Raw genomic sequence first — 17,419 nt, 5'->3', positions numbered from 1 at the left:
AAGCCCCGAAGATGTGTGCATTTAAATGGGATTATCACATTCTTTTGAACTCGCCTCTCAATTTGTAGGAGTGTCACATACAATTTCCTTTATCTTTGATCTAGCGTTTATGTAAGCGATTTAATGTTCCCTTCTCTTCTTTGTATTGGGAGGGCTGATCTTCTGACGGGATGAGATTAATGGACAAATTGGATTTCTCCCATGATCTCCGTGGAAGAAATGCACAAGACGGTGGGAAATCCCAAAAATATGCCACCAGTGTTACGGGGGGGAGGGGGAGGAGGGGAAAAACCCAATATAAATTGGTATTGATTATGGCAAGGGTGGCCTAGTAATAATTCTTAGGAATAAGATTTAAAACAAGGGAGTGGACGACATTGAAAACATCTAGGTGGCTTTTTCCAACCATTTGTAGTGACATGCAAAGACGTTCAAGCACATTAACAAACACGGCCTCTGATCCGAGTTAATTTTTTTATTCAATTCAATTAAGAAGTATTAAAGCAATTAAATATAGCTACGCAAAGTTTTTTTTATTTGGAGTTTCCCCAAAACAGAGACGGAACAGGCTTTCCCCCCCAACAGAAATATGAAAGTAATACAAAAATAATGCAAAACACAAATCTGAACGCTACACAGTAACAAACAGTAAAAATAAGAATAACTTTCCAGTCTAAATTGTGACATTTTCACAGTTATAATTTTAAAACATGTCCAGTCAATGGCAACTTATTACTAACCTAAGACATAATGAACCAAAAGAAGAAGAATTTCTAGAAGTAAACCTTCAAATTCTTGGCTTTTGAAAGGAGAAATAGTAGGCCAGCTCCAAGCATGCTCAATGAGAACCTCTTCAGGGCCCGTCTCCTCCACTGGCCGTGGGAACCAGGCTGAGGAAAAGCACAGAAATCTCCGACTTCGTCCATCTTGAAAGGAGAGAAGAGAGCATCACAAGCGAGAGCACATGGTATACACACTAATTGCCGACACACACACACACGTATACCCAACCTAAGTGGACAGCCTAACCTCACCCGGGAAAGGTCTGACCTAATCCCAGAGAGATCGCACCAGGTCTCTGCCAGTTCACTTCAACCATCAGGCTAAACAGACAAATCCCCTACAAGTGTTTTACAGTCCCTAAGCATTTGTGTCTTTTCTAGTCATTATAAGTGCTACCAGTCTTTGCACGTCTGTGTACTGTAGATTTATAATGTATATGTAATGTATATAGTTAGGATTAATAAATGCCACTCCTAACCTACCATGAGCCTGCTCCATTTCATAATAATTGGGTCGAGTTCGCTATGGAATGATTATGAGTTTACAAAACGATAACCCACTATCCAGGAAAGTTCCTTCATCTCAACTAAGAACTTTATACTGGACACTAGATGGCAGCCAAGTGCATGAGCCACAATCTCTAAATATGGAACTGAGCTGTGAAACATTCATGTGATTAAGTCATGCAAACTTGCATCCAATATACCACATTTGTGGTCAGTCACAACTGCCACCATTGATCACAGGAGCTTTCCTCATCTCAATTAAGGTCCAGCAGCATGTCTGCAGATCCTCTTTATGTTTGTTTGTATTATCCGTGTTATTAGGGGTTTTAGCAGTGAAGCATCGTATTATTAGTGTAAATAAAGGCTTCACTGTGAACATGTTTGGCTGAAGTAACACAAGGAACGCGGCAGATACAGAATATCGAAACCATGTCGATGAAATATTGTTTGGTAATTAAAATGTTACATTTGTAATCAATAGTAACATTTTCCAATCTTGATCATGAATGAAATAACCAACTGTGAAACTGAGTTAAACGTTAAATAATGGAACATAGAAATGCAGCATGTGGCCTGTAGAAAATAAACAAATATATAATTTTTGGACAAAAAGTAAAATGAAGGCTGATACCATACTAAAACATCGATTCCAGACACAGTTAGCGTACCTGCACACCCTCACCTTGAAAGACGCACCAGAAGTCAGGTATATAACAGCTGAACTCCCCGTTGAATAGCGTTTGTAGCAGAGTGCTAGCTAAGTAGTCACAACAATCCATACAAACAAGCTGAGGGTGTAGCTTGCAGGTAGCATGCCCCAGCCCAGCTGAGAGTTTGGGCATTGAGCTGGAAGACCGAGGTCAGCTGGTTTTGTGTCTAATCCAGTGCTGTGGAGGAGAGCTGAACTGCAGACTGCTGGTCTGATTCCCCCCAACAACAATTCAGAGAATGTAATTGTACTTCTATATACGATTGTAAAGTATATGGGGATAGCTTAAGTTTCTATGCTTTGACTTCTGCAGTTTGAACCTACAGACTTCTGAACAGGCTTGAACTATGGGGCAATGCTGCTTAAGGCTTCAATTTTGCTTTACAAAACTAACAGCTCTGTTGTGTAAAGTGTGGAGACGAGCCTTTACAGACCAGATAAAACGGGTCTAGGTTGTCCTCTCTGAGCCATGAGAACATGGGTCCGTATGGCCTCCATTGGCTGTCAGATTCCAGTCTCACACCGCTAGCTATCATCTTAGACCACCCCTTTCCTGCCACCCCTTGATCCCCTTCAGAGTTATAGGCTGTGAGAACTCTGCCCTGTCAAAAACCCTGGGTGTACACACATACACTATTTTAATACATTTATCCACATACACACACATTCAGATGAGCGGCCTTTATCCTTGTAAGACTTTGTTAAAAAGGTGAACTTTGAGAAAAACTTGAGCAGGTGTAGTTAGTTACAATTCTACTGTATGGATGCCTCTTTACATACTTTTAAGGATAGAATAGTGTTAGACTTGTGGTATGCGACCTCTGTACTGGTACAAAGCTCAAGGATCTGCAATCTAGCTTCGTGTCAAGCTAACTGTGAAACCTTGAGCCTCAATAGAGAACGGAACCCCCCCAAACAAGCTGATTGGCCACATCAAAATCTTGAAAAGACAGCATATGATGAAAATATGATTGAAACCTTTCATAAACTCGATTAAGAATACATTGAGACAGTCGGATTTATGCGGTTATTAACTGAACATTCGCATTCTGTGTGCTTTGAACTATGGAATAAAGTTTCAGAGTTTCTATTTTGGAAGGGCATCCTCATGTAAATGTTAACTACTGTTGGCCCAGAAAATCTGTTCTGTACACTTTGTGGTTGAACCCAACAGCACTATTATAATATCGGTTTAACAGCTGTGTTGAAGTGTTGAACACAACAATACTCACCTACATCAGATACGTAATTGTCTGTACAGCACTCAAGGATACAAGTTATGGTGCACTTAGTTGGAGTCCGATATGATTAACTACTTATCTTCTACTACTTCTCTGACATCATATAAGAACAGTGAGTACGGACTAACAAACCACCATCTCCAACACTACATTGAGGAAAATAAACTTAATAATATACTTAATAAACAATAATTAATCACACTACAAAGAATATACAGTATATATTATATACAGAATATAACATTATGGCTTTATGCATGTCTTTTTAAAGAAGGTGAATGTCCAAAATAATTTATTGATTTATACACCATTCGCTTGGTAGTACATAGCAGCACTGGTTGGAGAAGATATGTTTTGCTTCAGTGTGAAAGTTCTAGAGGGAAACATTTGAGCATGATTGTGCAGGTGTGGGACTGACCTTGCAGAGAAGGCTGTGAAGGCATGCCACCTCCTTCTGCAGGTCTCCCGTCTGAGCCACCAGATCCTTACAGAGAGCCTGGGCCTCCTTCTGAGGGTCCAGAGAGAGGACCAGCTGGGGACATCAGAACCATGTGTGAGGGAACAAAGTTTCAGATTGAAGGCCTGGTCAGTGGAGGTGAAACGGCATATACTGGACTGGTACCCTGTTGATCTTTCTATTAAGGCACCGATGGATGCAGTTGGAAAAGTGGTGTCCTTGCACTTTGTTCAAATAACTTCTGAGAAATGTTTTTGGTCTCCTTGATTTCACTATTAATATTACCAAACATTGGATTCAGAACTATATTTACTGTCATTGTTGTATTTAAATGAATATATTAGAATATAGAATGCTTTTTGAAGTGTGAATTCATTATTTTCTATGAAAACTTTCTTTACCTCATCTGTCCATAGAAAATTCTCTGAGAACTACTTTCTAGCGGTGCTAATAATGTTTAAGTATTATTATTTTTTCAACATGCAACATTTTCCACTGCAAACAATATGTGTTTGGAGATACCAATTTTAGCAACAGTTTCTAGAAGAAATAAATGCACTTCAGAAAATACAGTAGCACATTAATTAAAGAACAAAAACGCGCACAGGAGCTCAGTTCCAGCCACAACATTTTTATGCAAGTCCTTTCCAAAGGCAAAGCGACTGGAACAAGCCTATCCAGAAAGCCCCCTCTTGCACCCAGAGATCACCTGAGATGCTTGTCGAGGGAAGCGGGTGTTGACGTCTTGCACCGTCTCAGTCAGGTAGCAGCACTGCTGCCTCAGGCTGATCAGGAAGTTATACAGCTCTTCACTCCTACACACACACACACACACACACACAAACACACGTGAGGTCTGCATCTATACTGCAGAATGTGTTTTGTTGTCGCCTAGTTGTTGAGGTCAAGTGTTTGGACTTCACATGATCTCCGGGTCAGTTATCAGCTGCATGTGTTAACTGTGGTCCATCCTAGCTCTAACACACTGAAGTACATCAGCCTCATATAGTTGCAACTACACGCAAACTGAGAAAGAAAAGATGAATCTGAAGATGGAGATGGTGACAGACCCCAGACGATCACGTTTGTCGATTCTCTTCCACTCAACATCCAGTTAGACAGAACACCTGTGTGGTCTGGTCTCAGCATCTCAAACTCACTGTTTAGCTTGCGCCGAAAAAACAGTTCAGTCCTCACACTCTGTCAAGTGTGGCTTGTAAACATTGTCAGTCAGACCGGGGTTCCTGCCTTGCTCCAGGGCGCTGAGTGGAGGGCTCTGTTAGTTTATCTAGGATCCCGGGTGAGTGATGGGGCCCGGACCTGCGCTTGAGTATGTTGGGGAGAAGACCCCGTGGCAGGGTCCTAAGGGTGAGACATGCGGGGGGTGATAGTGATGGTGTTGGTGCTGGAATGGAGCAGGAATGTGAATTCGATTCCTCCCATACTGAGCATGGCAAGGTTACACAGTGTGATACGGACGTAATGCGTCAGAGTTGTGTGCCAGTACACAAAGCATAGTGTACTGGCACTAACCCTATGACAACTCATCTTCATATGAGATTTAACCCAGTGCTGCACTGTGTAGGGAATCGTGAATACAATTTAGAGACCAAGAAGGAAGAAACAGGACTGATAAAACACAGTTAACAGCTCTTCTTAAATAAAAGATTGAAAGCCAAACAAGTCCCACAAACAGATCCTTGGGAGGAATACAAAACACACATACGTAGACCCTTGTATACCCAAATCAACTATTCATCCTTACCCCTAACTGCAGCAGTCCCATTTCCACTGGGACTTGTGTATGAGCTCTAGTCATTGCTCCACCGCATCCATGACTGACTGTTTACAGTACAGGATTTACTCCGCGGAATTTACTATCTCTTTAACCGCGCACCTCTCTCTCCCCGGGCATCCCTGTAACGGTACAGTTCACCTGTGTCAGTCCCTGCACCGAGACTCCTACAGCTGGGATTCATGGCCTGACAAACTATATGCAGACACAGCCCCCGTTTGGCCCGAGTCACTGGTCCATCATCAGTCACTGTGGCGGGAAGAGCCCTTCCATCGGCTCCCACCTTACAAATCATTACTGGGCCCGCTTAAACCATTAGGACCCCTAGCGTAGCTTCATCTTGGAGCTCATCTCTGACTATGAAACCATGGAGGCGATAGGTAGGGGGGGCACGAACATCCCTGTTATACAGCACGCTAACAGGATGAGGGATGGCGTCCGGTGAGAATGCTGAGATGTTTCAGGTGTGTACGGTCCGAGTTCTAAGATGAGTGGCTCATTTCGTTTTAGTTCATGTTTTAAAAGTTAAATGTTGTCACTTTGGGTGATAAGCAGCAGTACATTGCATACAAAGCTTTCTGTGTAAGATTACTGACTAATAGCAAATGTTGGGGTCAGGAAAGAAATGGGCTGTTGGTTGGCAAACAGAACGCAGCTGTAGTTAGTCATCTTCAGCTGAGGTAGTCGGAAAAAATTAAGTAGAATTGTATCATGGATAGATAATGCCTTTAAAAAAAAGAAAAAAGTTTGAAACGTATGGAGTTAGCATACCCACTGTCTATGTTCTCCAGTTGGTTGAGCATATCCATGTCCACGCTATCTTGGTGCATCTCCTGGACAGCACTCAGGACCTTCTTCTGGTCACCTGGGTCCGTGACACCTATCTGGAAGAAGACAGACATAACTGTAACTGTAAGAAAACTATTTACTTTCTTGAAATAATGTATTTCTGCTTTGAATAATGTTTTTTTTTTTTTTCCCATGTACTGCAGCAAGCAACATGTCAAAACTCCACACAGCTGTGTGTGTTGCCTTGGCCAATTCCTTTAGGAGTAGGGAAGAACCATTTTTTTAAATCAAATCATACAAGGTCTAAAGTTAAATTCTAGGAAGATAACATTGCTCTCTCTACCTTCTCCAGGTCATCTTTCTCCATGGTCAACAGGTAGCTCCAGGTGATGTTGTTCTCCTGTGGCGGTGGAGAAGTCCATATCACTTAATGGTACAGATCAAGACTATTCACCGACCAGCTGTGCCATGTAGGTCAGAGGTGTCAAACTCATTTTCACCGAGGGTCACATCAGCATTACGGTTGTCCTCAAAGGGCCAGTTGTAACTACAATGTAAAAACATTGTTTTTAGATGTAGCTTCTGTGAATATATTCTGCTGCAAATGCAGTCCGCCGTTTAATTCTTGGACACATTTTCTTGGAGGATAAATTTGGCCCATTTATTTCCGTATTTGGTGTCAAAAGGCCGACGGAGATTGTACTCTTTAACGACCGACATCGCCTCATAACACAAAATATATACTGTTTATTCTCCTTGAAGCACAAACATGTATTCGCTTTCCCATCTTTCTTGAAACTGCCTTCCATCCAAGGCCGGATGCAGCCTGCTTTGACTGGGGGTGAAATTAACATTTCTGGGGGGCATCATGATTACAGAAAGGGAACGTATTATTTTTATATCTCATACAATTTTTGAGACTTATTGATCTGAGTGTTAATCAGGCGCTGAGCCAGGCATTATAAACATTTGGCGATTAGCCCAAACCTAGGACGTACTCTGGGTTTGATGTGATGCTAGATAGGGACCTCAACAGGTAATGCGAGCGCGCATTGAAAATTTGCTTTTTGAGCTATATGTAAAATAAACAATGCCGTTTTCCAATTGGAAAAACCTTGTCTGGTAAAGTTGATGTCATTTCTGGCTCCAAATTGTGGACAGGGGAAGCAGAAACATGCATCTAGCTTGGCTGAGTATCTAACCAAGTTTGAGAGCGATACCGACTTGGGTTGAATGCCCCAGGACCTTGGCTGAAAATGTGCATGGGGTACGTTTGCAGAACCGGCTGCATTGGAGTACTGTCATTCAAACCATGCTCGCTTTCACCCAGTGTTAAACTTGGAACTTTACGTTAAACACCACTTTCTACAGGCGGTATGTTTTCACTTTGCCATAACATAATCGAAATGCATTGTGAGAGATGTAGTTTATGGTCAATATACGCCGTAAAGCAGCATACTTATTTCAATACACCATCTAAGCGGGCCTCGAGTTTGACACATGTGATGTAGGTGTACCATGTAGGTGTGCCATGTAGGTGTGCCATGTAGGTCAGCGTTCCCAAACCACCGGTCCGCGGGTCATTTGGTACCGGGCCGCACACAAAAAACAATAACATTATTTCCTTTTAATTGATTATCAGAGTCTGAAAGGCGTTTTTTCTGCAAAAATTACCGGATTCTCTCCTTCTCTGCGGGCCTTTTCCCCTGAGCAAAAAATCTCAGCAAAGACGTTTGTTTACTCATTTTTAGCAAGTTTGTGGGCTTCATTGAGCGGTAACTATCACGCACATCTCTTCCTCTTGACACATGACACGTGATAGTTGCCACTCAATGATGCCTGTTTGAGACAACAACTCTGTCGGTGTTTTGGATGAAGACTGAATATCCTGAGATCGCCACAAAAGCACTGAAAACCCTGCTTCCATTTCCAACATCCTTTGTAAAACGGGATTTTCTGCCGTGACAGCAATCAAACATAATCACAGAATAAACTGGGTATAAGGAACGCACTTCAGGTGTCACTGTCGTCTCGTTTCCACACAAAAGTGGGACTAACAAATCGAAAGCTAGACTAGCTAGTAACAATATAATGATGGAAAACCAGGCTAAGAAGCATAAAGATGAAGCTGAAAGATTAAGGGACAAAAAGACATCACATTCATTAGACAAGGTTCACCAATTGAAAAACGACTATGTTAATTTTACATAAAGCTCCAAAAACGATCTTGCGCGCTCTGCGCGCTCACATTAGATGTGAAAGTCGCTAACTAGGATCACATCAAACCCAGAATGTGCATGCATTAGCAGAGCAGCTGTGGTGGCGTAGGCCTATACGGGGGCCGGTCTGGTGGGCCAGTTTGGATCAAAGTCCAGGGCCTCTTTCCTCCCAGTCAGTCCGTGAAAATATGTCTTACATGAAACCGGTCTGTGGCGCAAAAAAGGTTGGGGACCGCTGATGTAGGTGCGCCATGTAGGTCGAACGAATACGCTGTGTGTTTTAGCCTAAATAATTTTTAAAAAGAAAACTAACAAAATAATGTGGCGGCCGATGTTGATTCTGTGGCGCACCGCGACGAATTAGTCTACGTGTGGGAAACACTGTAGGTGTACTATGTAGGTGTACCATGTAGGTGTACCATGTAGGTGTACCATGTAGGTGTGCCATGTAGGTGTACCATGTAGGTGTACCATGTAGGTGTACCATGTAGGTGTACCATGTAGGTGTACCATGTAGGTGTACCATGTGTGTTTCTGTCAATGCAGCCTGCATGTGCATTTAAACATACCATGAGTTAACCAGTCAGTTCCAGACCAAACCAGTCTTCATATATCATGTGTAGTCCAAGGTTATGAGCCAGTCTGTCAACAGGAGGCTCTGGAGCAGAGAGAGCTGCTTACCATCATGATGTCAGACAGGTATTCCAGGTCCAGGCCATGGAGAAGCAACTCAATGTCGCACAGCTTGGCCAGACTGTGGAGGTTGGCAGAGGCAACTGAATATCACTTGGGGAAATGTATCCTGGGTGTCAGCTTGTGTCTGCATTGCTAATGTATTTATATACAATCTCATAATTGACTATAATACACTTTTTTGTATTTCCTTCCTCCCAACTTAAAAGATTTGTCGTAGACACACACTCCATCTAAAAGCTCAAGGGGATTGGATTTGTTAATTTCCCCCTGTCCAATGTTGTTATGATTTCACAGTTTATCCCATGGCCAGACATAATAGAAACATTCATCAGTCTGTGCTTTTGCAACATGATGCAGAATTCTGCGCCAGCCAAAACTGGTACAAAACCACATGTAAACAGTGTTTATTATTGTTTATGTCTGGTAGCACAATGTCTGTCCTAACACCTGTTTTGTTTCTTGCACACAATGTCCACTAGAGGGCCACATGCACTGTACTTAGACTAAAATGAACCAGATTTTTTTATCCAACCCTTGCTGGGAAACCCCTCCCTACTATAGTAGATGTAAGGAGGATTTAAACAATTCAGAGATACTTCAAGACTATTAAAACCTAAAAACTCATTAAGCTATATCACATCAGATCAATGTAGGGTTAGTGTATAGATTGACTACCTGGGGTAGTTGACCATCTATAAGGAAACCATCAGTCCAAGCTTCTGAAATCTCCATAAGTGTGTAGACTTGTCTCTTCTCACCTCTCCTTGGAAGTTGAGGGGTCAGGATTCCGCTTGAAGAACTTAAAAAGGCTCTCATCTTTGGAAGTCCCCACACTTGAGTGAGTGTTGTCTCGGCTAGCCAGGATCCTGGTGATCTATCCAAACAGCCAGGAAGAGAAAGACAAGATCTTGCGCATTTCTACATGTCCTGACCACCAGGTCGATGTCAAAATGTCAGAACACTACAGCTACATCCTATAGCTACCAAATTCATTTTCATTGGCCCCACACCTGAGATTGTTTGAACACGGTGGCCAGGTCGGCTGCAGTCTTGTCTGTGTGGTTTTTGATGCTCCTGTCCGCTCCCAGCTGCAGCAGCTTCAGGACGGCCTGTTCCTTGCCGTACTGCACCGCCATCATCAGAGCCTGGAGGGATGACATCACACGCAAGGTGATGTCACATGTCTTCTAAGCAATCAGCGCCTTACAATTTCTTTTGATGCAAATCTATGGAAATGTCTTCAAATGGTATTTACTAATATTATAACCCATAGCCACCAACAGACTACACAAACACACTTCATGACCTGTGAATATCAGCTATACCATCCATCCTAATACAGGGACGTTTTATCCTGACAAAACCTTAAACAAAAGCCAGCAACTAAAATCATACTATTGGCTGAAAAAGTCACAAGACAGGCACAATGAAAGACAATAACAGACTAATATGCCAATCTCGAAATCAAACAATTATAATACCTAAAAAATAAAGCTTACTGTTCTCAATAAGCGGTTACTATTTCTAGAGGGAGACAAAGAGGAAGTCCACTGGAGTCCCACTTTAAGGGACGTTAGCTTCCCTCACCGTGTAGCCATGGCCGTCCTGGGCGTTCACCTCAGCCCCGTGGGACACCAGCAGGTTGATGACCTGACTGAAGCCCTCTCTGGCCGCCAGCATCAGGCAGGTCATGCCAGTCCTCACGGCACGAGAGAGGAAGGACAGAGAGTGGAGAGGAATTAGACGTGGTACTGCTTTATGCCACTAAAGGGCACCATATACTATGACCCAGACTGGTTAAACTCTTATGGCATTATGTATATGGAAGCCTTCCACCATAATGCAATGCATTGCCTCCACACCGCAGACAGCATTTATGTAAACAGCTGGAGTGGAAAATATCAAACTTAAGCTATATTATAAATGTATTTTTATCTAGTAACAATAGCGTTGCTAAATCAAGAGCTAACTTAACAGCATGTAAAACAAGTGGTTTTGGTCCCAAACTGGTAACTAACAGAATCAAGCCCCATTGAGACAGCAGAGAAAACCTTGCCACTGTCACTCATTCCATGGTACTGCAGTAGGCTGTACTAGGATGTTGTGTGGGGCAATGTTAGAGACATTGCTAGTAACCCTTCTCAAACAGTGGGTGAGAACAATCAAGAGGGGTGGGAATGCCCTGGACCTATTCATCACAATACCTGACATTTCCCAGGAACAGGGGAGCGTGTGTGTGCGAGAGAACGCAAGAAAAAGTTTAATGACTGTGTACTGAGTGAGGTGTTTTGTGTGTGAGGAAGTCACTGTAAAATGTGTGAGATGGGCGGGCTGTGGTGATTTCGGGGCTCATGCGACTCGACAGGGGCAATTTCTCACACTGACAACAAATTGCTTCCTCTTGGGCCAGCAGTGTGTTGACAATTTGTGTCTGTGATGTTTTTAGGGCTCAGCGTGTCTGTGGCTTTTCCCAGAGGGCAATTCTCACTTGCATCCAGGTGACAACAAGGTCATTCACTGACAGGCGTGTGAGCTTGCGTGCGTACTGTATGCGTTTTAGCTCACCCATTCCCAGATAAATGGAGAATCAATATGCAGACCTGACTGTGCAAACGTGGTTTAGAACATCACTAAGGGAGGAACTAAAGCCTTCATGGAGAAAACAGCTAACCTCAACTATTATGAAGCTTAAACTGAGTGTCCATCACTAAAGTTAAGTTTATACCCTGGGGGAAGGATATCACCTTTGGCTAGAGAGCTTGCGAGTTGGCAGAGAACGCTCCAACTAAAAAAATCCTTGTAGAGTTGGCCTCACAGCCTGTTCCGTCTTGCAGGTGAGCCATGCAAACATGGACCCCACATCTTGTTCTTGACTGATGTTTCAGTCGACAGAACGCATCTGTATGCACTCAGACAGGGGTTGGAGTATGCAGCACGAGTAAATTGCTTGTTAAATACTAAAAGCGAGGAGGGGTGCATGTCTGTCTGTGGTGTTTTCTCTGCTCGTGCTGTAAGGGGGCACCCCCCCCCCCTCCCTTCCCCTTTCTTTTACCCTTGTACACATACCCTCTGTCTCTCGTTACTGTTCATTAAATATTTTGTCTGGAGAGGAAACAATCCATTTCCTACCGCCGCTTGCGCACTCATTCTGCGGACGGTGTTTGTGTCCGTGTGCTGTCAGGGGGGCTTCCAGTTGTCTGATGCCACGTATGGAACACCAGACTCAGTGAGGGTTGCCAAGGGGGTAACAGTGGTGGGGATAGTAAGCGAGAGAGCAAAAGAAAGGGAAAAAGCAGGGTGGAGGCAGGGTTGCCAAGCAACAAGAGATCATATAAAGTCGACATGTAACACGTTATTTATCTTACTTGTTTAATGTGTTTGCGTCAGCATTTCTTGACAGAAGTAGCTCCACGCACTTCACAATCTTGTCCTCGCTGGCGGATGCCGTGATTGCAGCCATTAGAACAGTGTATTGCTCTGTATTTGGAAGAGATCAAGAATACAATTGCTTGTCATTGAATATTAAGTCATATTAAATGTTTTCCTCAGAGAACAGACCATGCTAACTGACAAACAATGTACCAGGCAGCCAGTCTCATCACGCATGCTCCGAAACACATAATTGGACAGGTTCCCATTGAAAGAGATCAATTTTCCTTTATCTCTGAGCAGGAACTGTGCCTTCTTTATGAGGCTGAGTGGAATTGTCTCTTATCTCTCAGCATGATAAGATATGTGGAGGGGCGACGGTAATCTTCTGATCTCCTGTTCTTACTCAGGTGTTGAGTAACACTGCATCCCAACTACGGTTGATTTTAACGTGACCTTGAGTGATGGAACCGGACTGAAAGCATTGGTACTGTATGTACCAAGTGAACATAATGCCACCATGACACTAGACGGTGGATCGGAGGTTCGGATAATAATAAACTGGTGTGTGTGTATGTGTTAGGGTAGTTTTTGGCCCAGGGGTGGTAAGCAGACTGCCAGTATTCATGTGCTGGGGCTGGGAGTAAATAAATACAAGGGCCGAGTTGGCCTGGAGGAATGACGCCAGAGCCACGCTCTGTATACCGGCTTTATCAATCACTCCTGCATTCCTCTTCTCCCTCTCTTACTGGAAAGCAAATTAGGAAGTGGCTGTAGCTCTCCTGTTTGCTGTGAATACACACACACACACAAATGATAGCTCACACACACACAGAATGATTTGTGCTTATTCTATAGACTATTGCCTTCAACATGCTCACTCACTACACACAGGTGTGTATTAGCCAGATTAGCTCAATCCTTCAGGTCTATGACTTCAATTTTGGTCGTCTCTCCGCTCTTCCTGTCTTTAATCACAGTGTGATCCAACAGATGCCTTCAATTTCTCCCGCCAAAGACTGGAATATGGCAGAGTGAACTGAAAACACCAGAGGATTAACTGGATGTTTTGCGATAGATCCTCTTTGGCGTCATAGCAATTAATTAATAGCAGGTGAGGCTGAATGATACGCCTTCTTATTGGTTCCCCCGTCTTTGGTCTGGTGCACGTGTGGAAATGAAAAGAAGGTGGGAAGGGGAGCGTTTCAGCAAAACACAGGTTTTGTTCAAGAGAAAGTCATTGATCCAGGGATTAATTGAAAGCGACACTCGCGGATGCCAGTGTTCTGAATCTGGCCTTGTGCACAATCACAGTATTTGTCTTAAGTTTTGATTAAGAGGAATGTGATTGGCGAGTGTGATTGGTACTTTTGAATTCCCTCTATTAGTGTATGTGGAGAACGGAACAAGAAGGCTGAAACAAACGACACTGCATGAGGGCATCCGACGACGCCAAGGAACACAACAGACTGTCCAGGAGCTCATGGATGCCCTGATGCAGGTCTGGGAGGAGATCCCCCCCCCCAGGACACCATCTGCCATCTCATCAGGAGCCCAGACGTTGTCGGGAGTGTATACAGGCACGTGGGGGCCATACACACATACTGAGCCGAAAGTTGGAACAGCATGTGATTTCAATTGCTTACTTTGACTTTCGGTGTGAGTTTGACTCCAGCCCTGAATTAGTTGGTGATTTTGGTGTCCATTGACCATAGTTGTGTCAATTTGTTCTCAACGAATTACACGGTGTACAGTACAGATCAAAAATACATTAAAGATCAAATTTTTATCTGTAATGTATTTTTTTTCATTGGGACCCAATGTGTGATTACATTTACATTACATTATTACTTTTATCCAAAGCGACTTCCAAGAGACAGCTTTACAAAAGAGCATAGGTCACTGATCATAACAACGAGGTAGTCCCAAACATTGCCATCAGCCAAAACATGAAGCATACATTGTGAAAAACTAAACAAGAGCCAAAGGGAAGACCCATAAGAGCATGCAGTTATACAAGTTACAAATTAAAACAACATGACAAGTCTTCCTTTCATGTTTTTGAGCAGCGTACATAACTAATTTGTGTACACTGAATTACATTTGAAGCTCCATTTCAAAATGAACTCTTCCATCAGTAGTGTTTTAGGAAAATAATTTGTCACTACAATAAGTCGATTTTGCTTTCACCACAAGTGTTATGATCTGGAAAAAACTTTTGAACACATTGCACTGTATGTATTGAGTTGAAGAAACCCTTCCAGCACTAACTGTTTGGTAATTGACAGTGGAAGTGGATGGATCTTACCTCTGCTGAAGTTGGCACTGGCCCCTCGGTTCAGGAGCAGCACAGCCAGCTCATAATGAGCAACATGAACAGCACACATGAGAGGTGTCCATTCAAAGCCAAGTCTCGTCTCCACATCCAGACCTGACACACAGGTTATAAGGTCAACATACACATTTTTTTAAATGACACTTGAGGTAGCCATGGACAAACTGTACCATTGTCCAACAGCTCTTGAACGAGATGGACGTTTCCAGTGTCAATAGCTCTTTTTAACTTAGCCACACTGTCTTCTTCCACTGGAACCCCTGCACTTGTGCCCTGGAAACAGATCAAGTATTAAATCATAAATAAAGGAAAATATAACAAGATGGTTTGTTTACATTGGCTGATGAGCACTCTCGTTATAAGGCCACCGAATTTCAATACTGCACTAGACAGAAAAACCCTGGTTGCTGGGCAGATCTGCCACTATGGGTGGTTTTCTTTGTTGCCCAAAAGGTGTGCTTCTCTGTTCACAAAAGCACAGCCTCTAAAGACAAACTAGGAGAGCAAGAGAAATACAGGAGAATACAAGTGCTTCTTATACTCTTATAACTAAGCTAGCAAGTTAGGCTATAACATGACCCAAGTGTTTGCTGGGCTAAATAGTGTGTGTGCGGCTTGACTATAATCAGTGGTGTCAGAGAACTTAAGACTGATGTAGGAAAATTGGGTTCAGTAGCGAAAGCATGCACCTGCACAAGCAGTGAATTGCATTTCCCATCTGATGGCTGTTTTCACTGTACCACAGGCCCTCAAATGGCATTTTAATCTGTTTTCAAATTTACATCTTTAATGTCTTGCTATTTGTTTTTATGTAGGCAACAGAAGAAAATGTATGACACCATTATAAGCAGACTTAATATAAATTCACGTAAAACCTTTGGGGAATATTTTCAGGAAAATGTTCCACACATTCGCAACACGTAAAAAACTGTCCAATGGATTCCATCAACATTGAGCCCATGCTGTGGCGTACTCAGTTCTTCAAAATAATGGTGTGAAATTTGTATTTTTCAGTCACAGTATTGCAGGAGTATAGTTTGTCAGCGGGATAATGTCCCCATTTGATACAGGAGGCATTATCTTTTTTACAAAATATTAGTTTCCTTCAGAACACTCGAGGTGTCAGGCTAGCTACACAAAGTTTGGTGCAGCATGTAGCGTTAACCTATTTCTAGCCTTCAGTTTCTAGGTAGTTCATGTCAATAAACTTGACGCGCCCAATTAGCAACACATGGATGAGAACATGACCTTATATTGACAGCTGGGTCTTTCTATGCAACATAAACCTTGGCTGGAATATGTTGTATAAAATGTATAACTATGGAGCAAGAATATGTTAAGTGGTTAGCTAGCTGAAATGTGATTGCGGATCGACTACGCATCGACTACGCATAGTCTAGCATAACTTGGAAGCTCGTGGAAGCTTGAGCACGCTCTTAGGAGCTAGCAACAAACGTGTGCATTTATATTACCACTGTGTCCACTGTCTTTTTCGACGATGGGAACCCGAGATCCCATTCAACATCGCTACCGTCGCTTTCAGCACCAGCAGGGCAAGCATTTTTGACTTTGTTTGACATGGTGCTTGCTTGTTAATTTTATGTTGATAACACTCTGCGGCTGGGGTGCACGTGACCACTGGGTACACGCCATTCACTGAAAGTTAATTAGGTGGTATTGCTGACGTCAAACATCATCAGAGACAAACCAGTGAACATGGTTTATACATTGGCTCGTAGCTAAATTGTTCGCAAAAATTCGCAGGTGGCCAGGTACATAATAAAAAATATATTTTGATGTATTCGATAAGTGCTTTGACAAGCACGCTGATGCTTAAAGTGCATCTTCCAAGAGAATATGATTTAATCACTTTCCTTGAGCAAAATCCCAAAACAGGCCATTTTTACTTAGGAATGACACAATTAAACTTGTAAAACCTGGTCATATCTCTAAAGCCTGACAGCACGTCACTCGTCAAGAAGATCCCCAATCCTACATAATTTGAGGACCGTTTGTTTCGGTCTCCGACAAAGACGACTCTGGATTCAAGACCGGTCAAGATCACAACTGATATCACTAAATTGCCGGTGCGTTTAATTTATTTGTTAATATCATTACTGTTATTGGATGTAAAAAACGTCAGGTTTCAAACCAATAATTTAACTATTTTCTAATTACCCATCACCCCTAGCCTGGCTGCCAGCCCAACTTCTCCCCGCCCACAAAAAAATTGGGTCGGGAAGTTGGGTCTGGAGGGTCTCGTATTGGGGACAACTACAGAAAACCAGAATCGGGACGGACCAATGAAATTGCCAGGGCTGGCTTTATACGATGATGGACAGATGATCAACAGTAACGTCACGAAAGAGCGCTTGGGTTTAATTCGTTTTCAACAAACAACATATTACCAGAGCCTGTTTTCTTTATTAGACATTCTCTGATATTACGTTGCTCTGATTGGTTGTAGCTCTATCCAATTGAGCGAAAAGGCATTTGTTTTACGAGTTCGGTTGAAACAGC

General features: G+C 42.8%; 1 protein-coding gene across 1 annotated transcript; it reads right to left on the bottom strand.

Moving 5' to 3' along the window:
- Positions 1-503: 503 nt before the first annotated feature.
- On the bottom strand, positions 504-16,479 carry asz1 (ankyrin repeat, SAM and basic leucine zipper domain containing 1). The gene is made up of 13 exons (XM_047033439.1): positions 16,372-16,479; positions 15,070-15,172; positions 14,873-14,995; positions 12,561-12,672; positions 10,783-10,894; positions 10,206-10,340; positions 9,954-10,069; positions 9,181-9,253; positions 6,624-6,680; positions 6,263-6,375; positions 4,406-4,511; positions 3,658-3,771; positions 504-926 (listed from the first exon to the last, which is right to left on the bottom strand). Exons 1-13 carry the CDS (start codon positions 16,477-16,479, stop codon positions 774-776), a joined length of 1,425 nt encoding a protein of 474 aa, XP_046889395.1. The 3' UTR covers positions 504-773.
- Between the last annotated feature and the right edge of the window lie 940 nt (positions 16,480-17,419).

This window comes from Hypomesus transpacificus, chromosome 14 (assembly GCF_021917145.1).
Source record: "Hypomesus transpacificus isolate Combined female chromosome 14, fHypTra1, whole genome shotgun sequence".
NCBI classification, from domain to species: Eukaryota; Metazoa; Chordata; class Actinopteri; order Osmeriformes; family Osmeridae; genus Hypomesus; species Hypomesus transpacificus.
The sequence above is the reverse complement of the archived record's forward strand: the minus strand, read 5'-3'. Positions and strand labels throughout refer to the sequence as shown.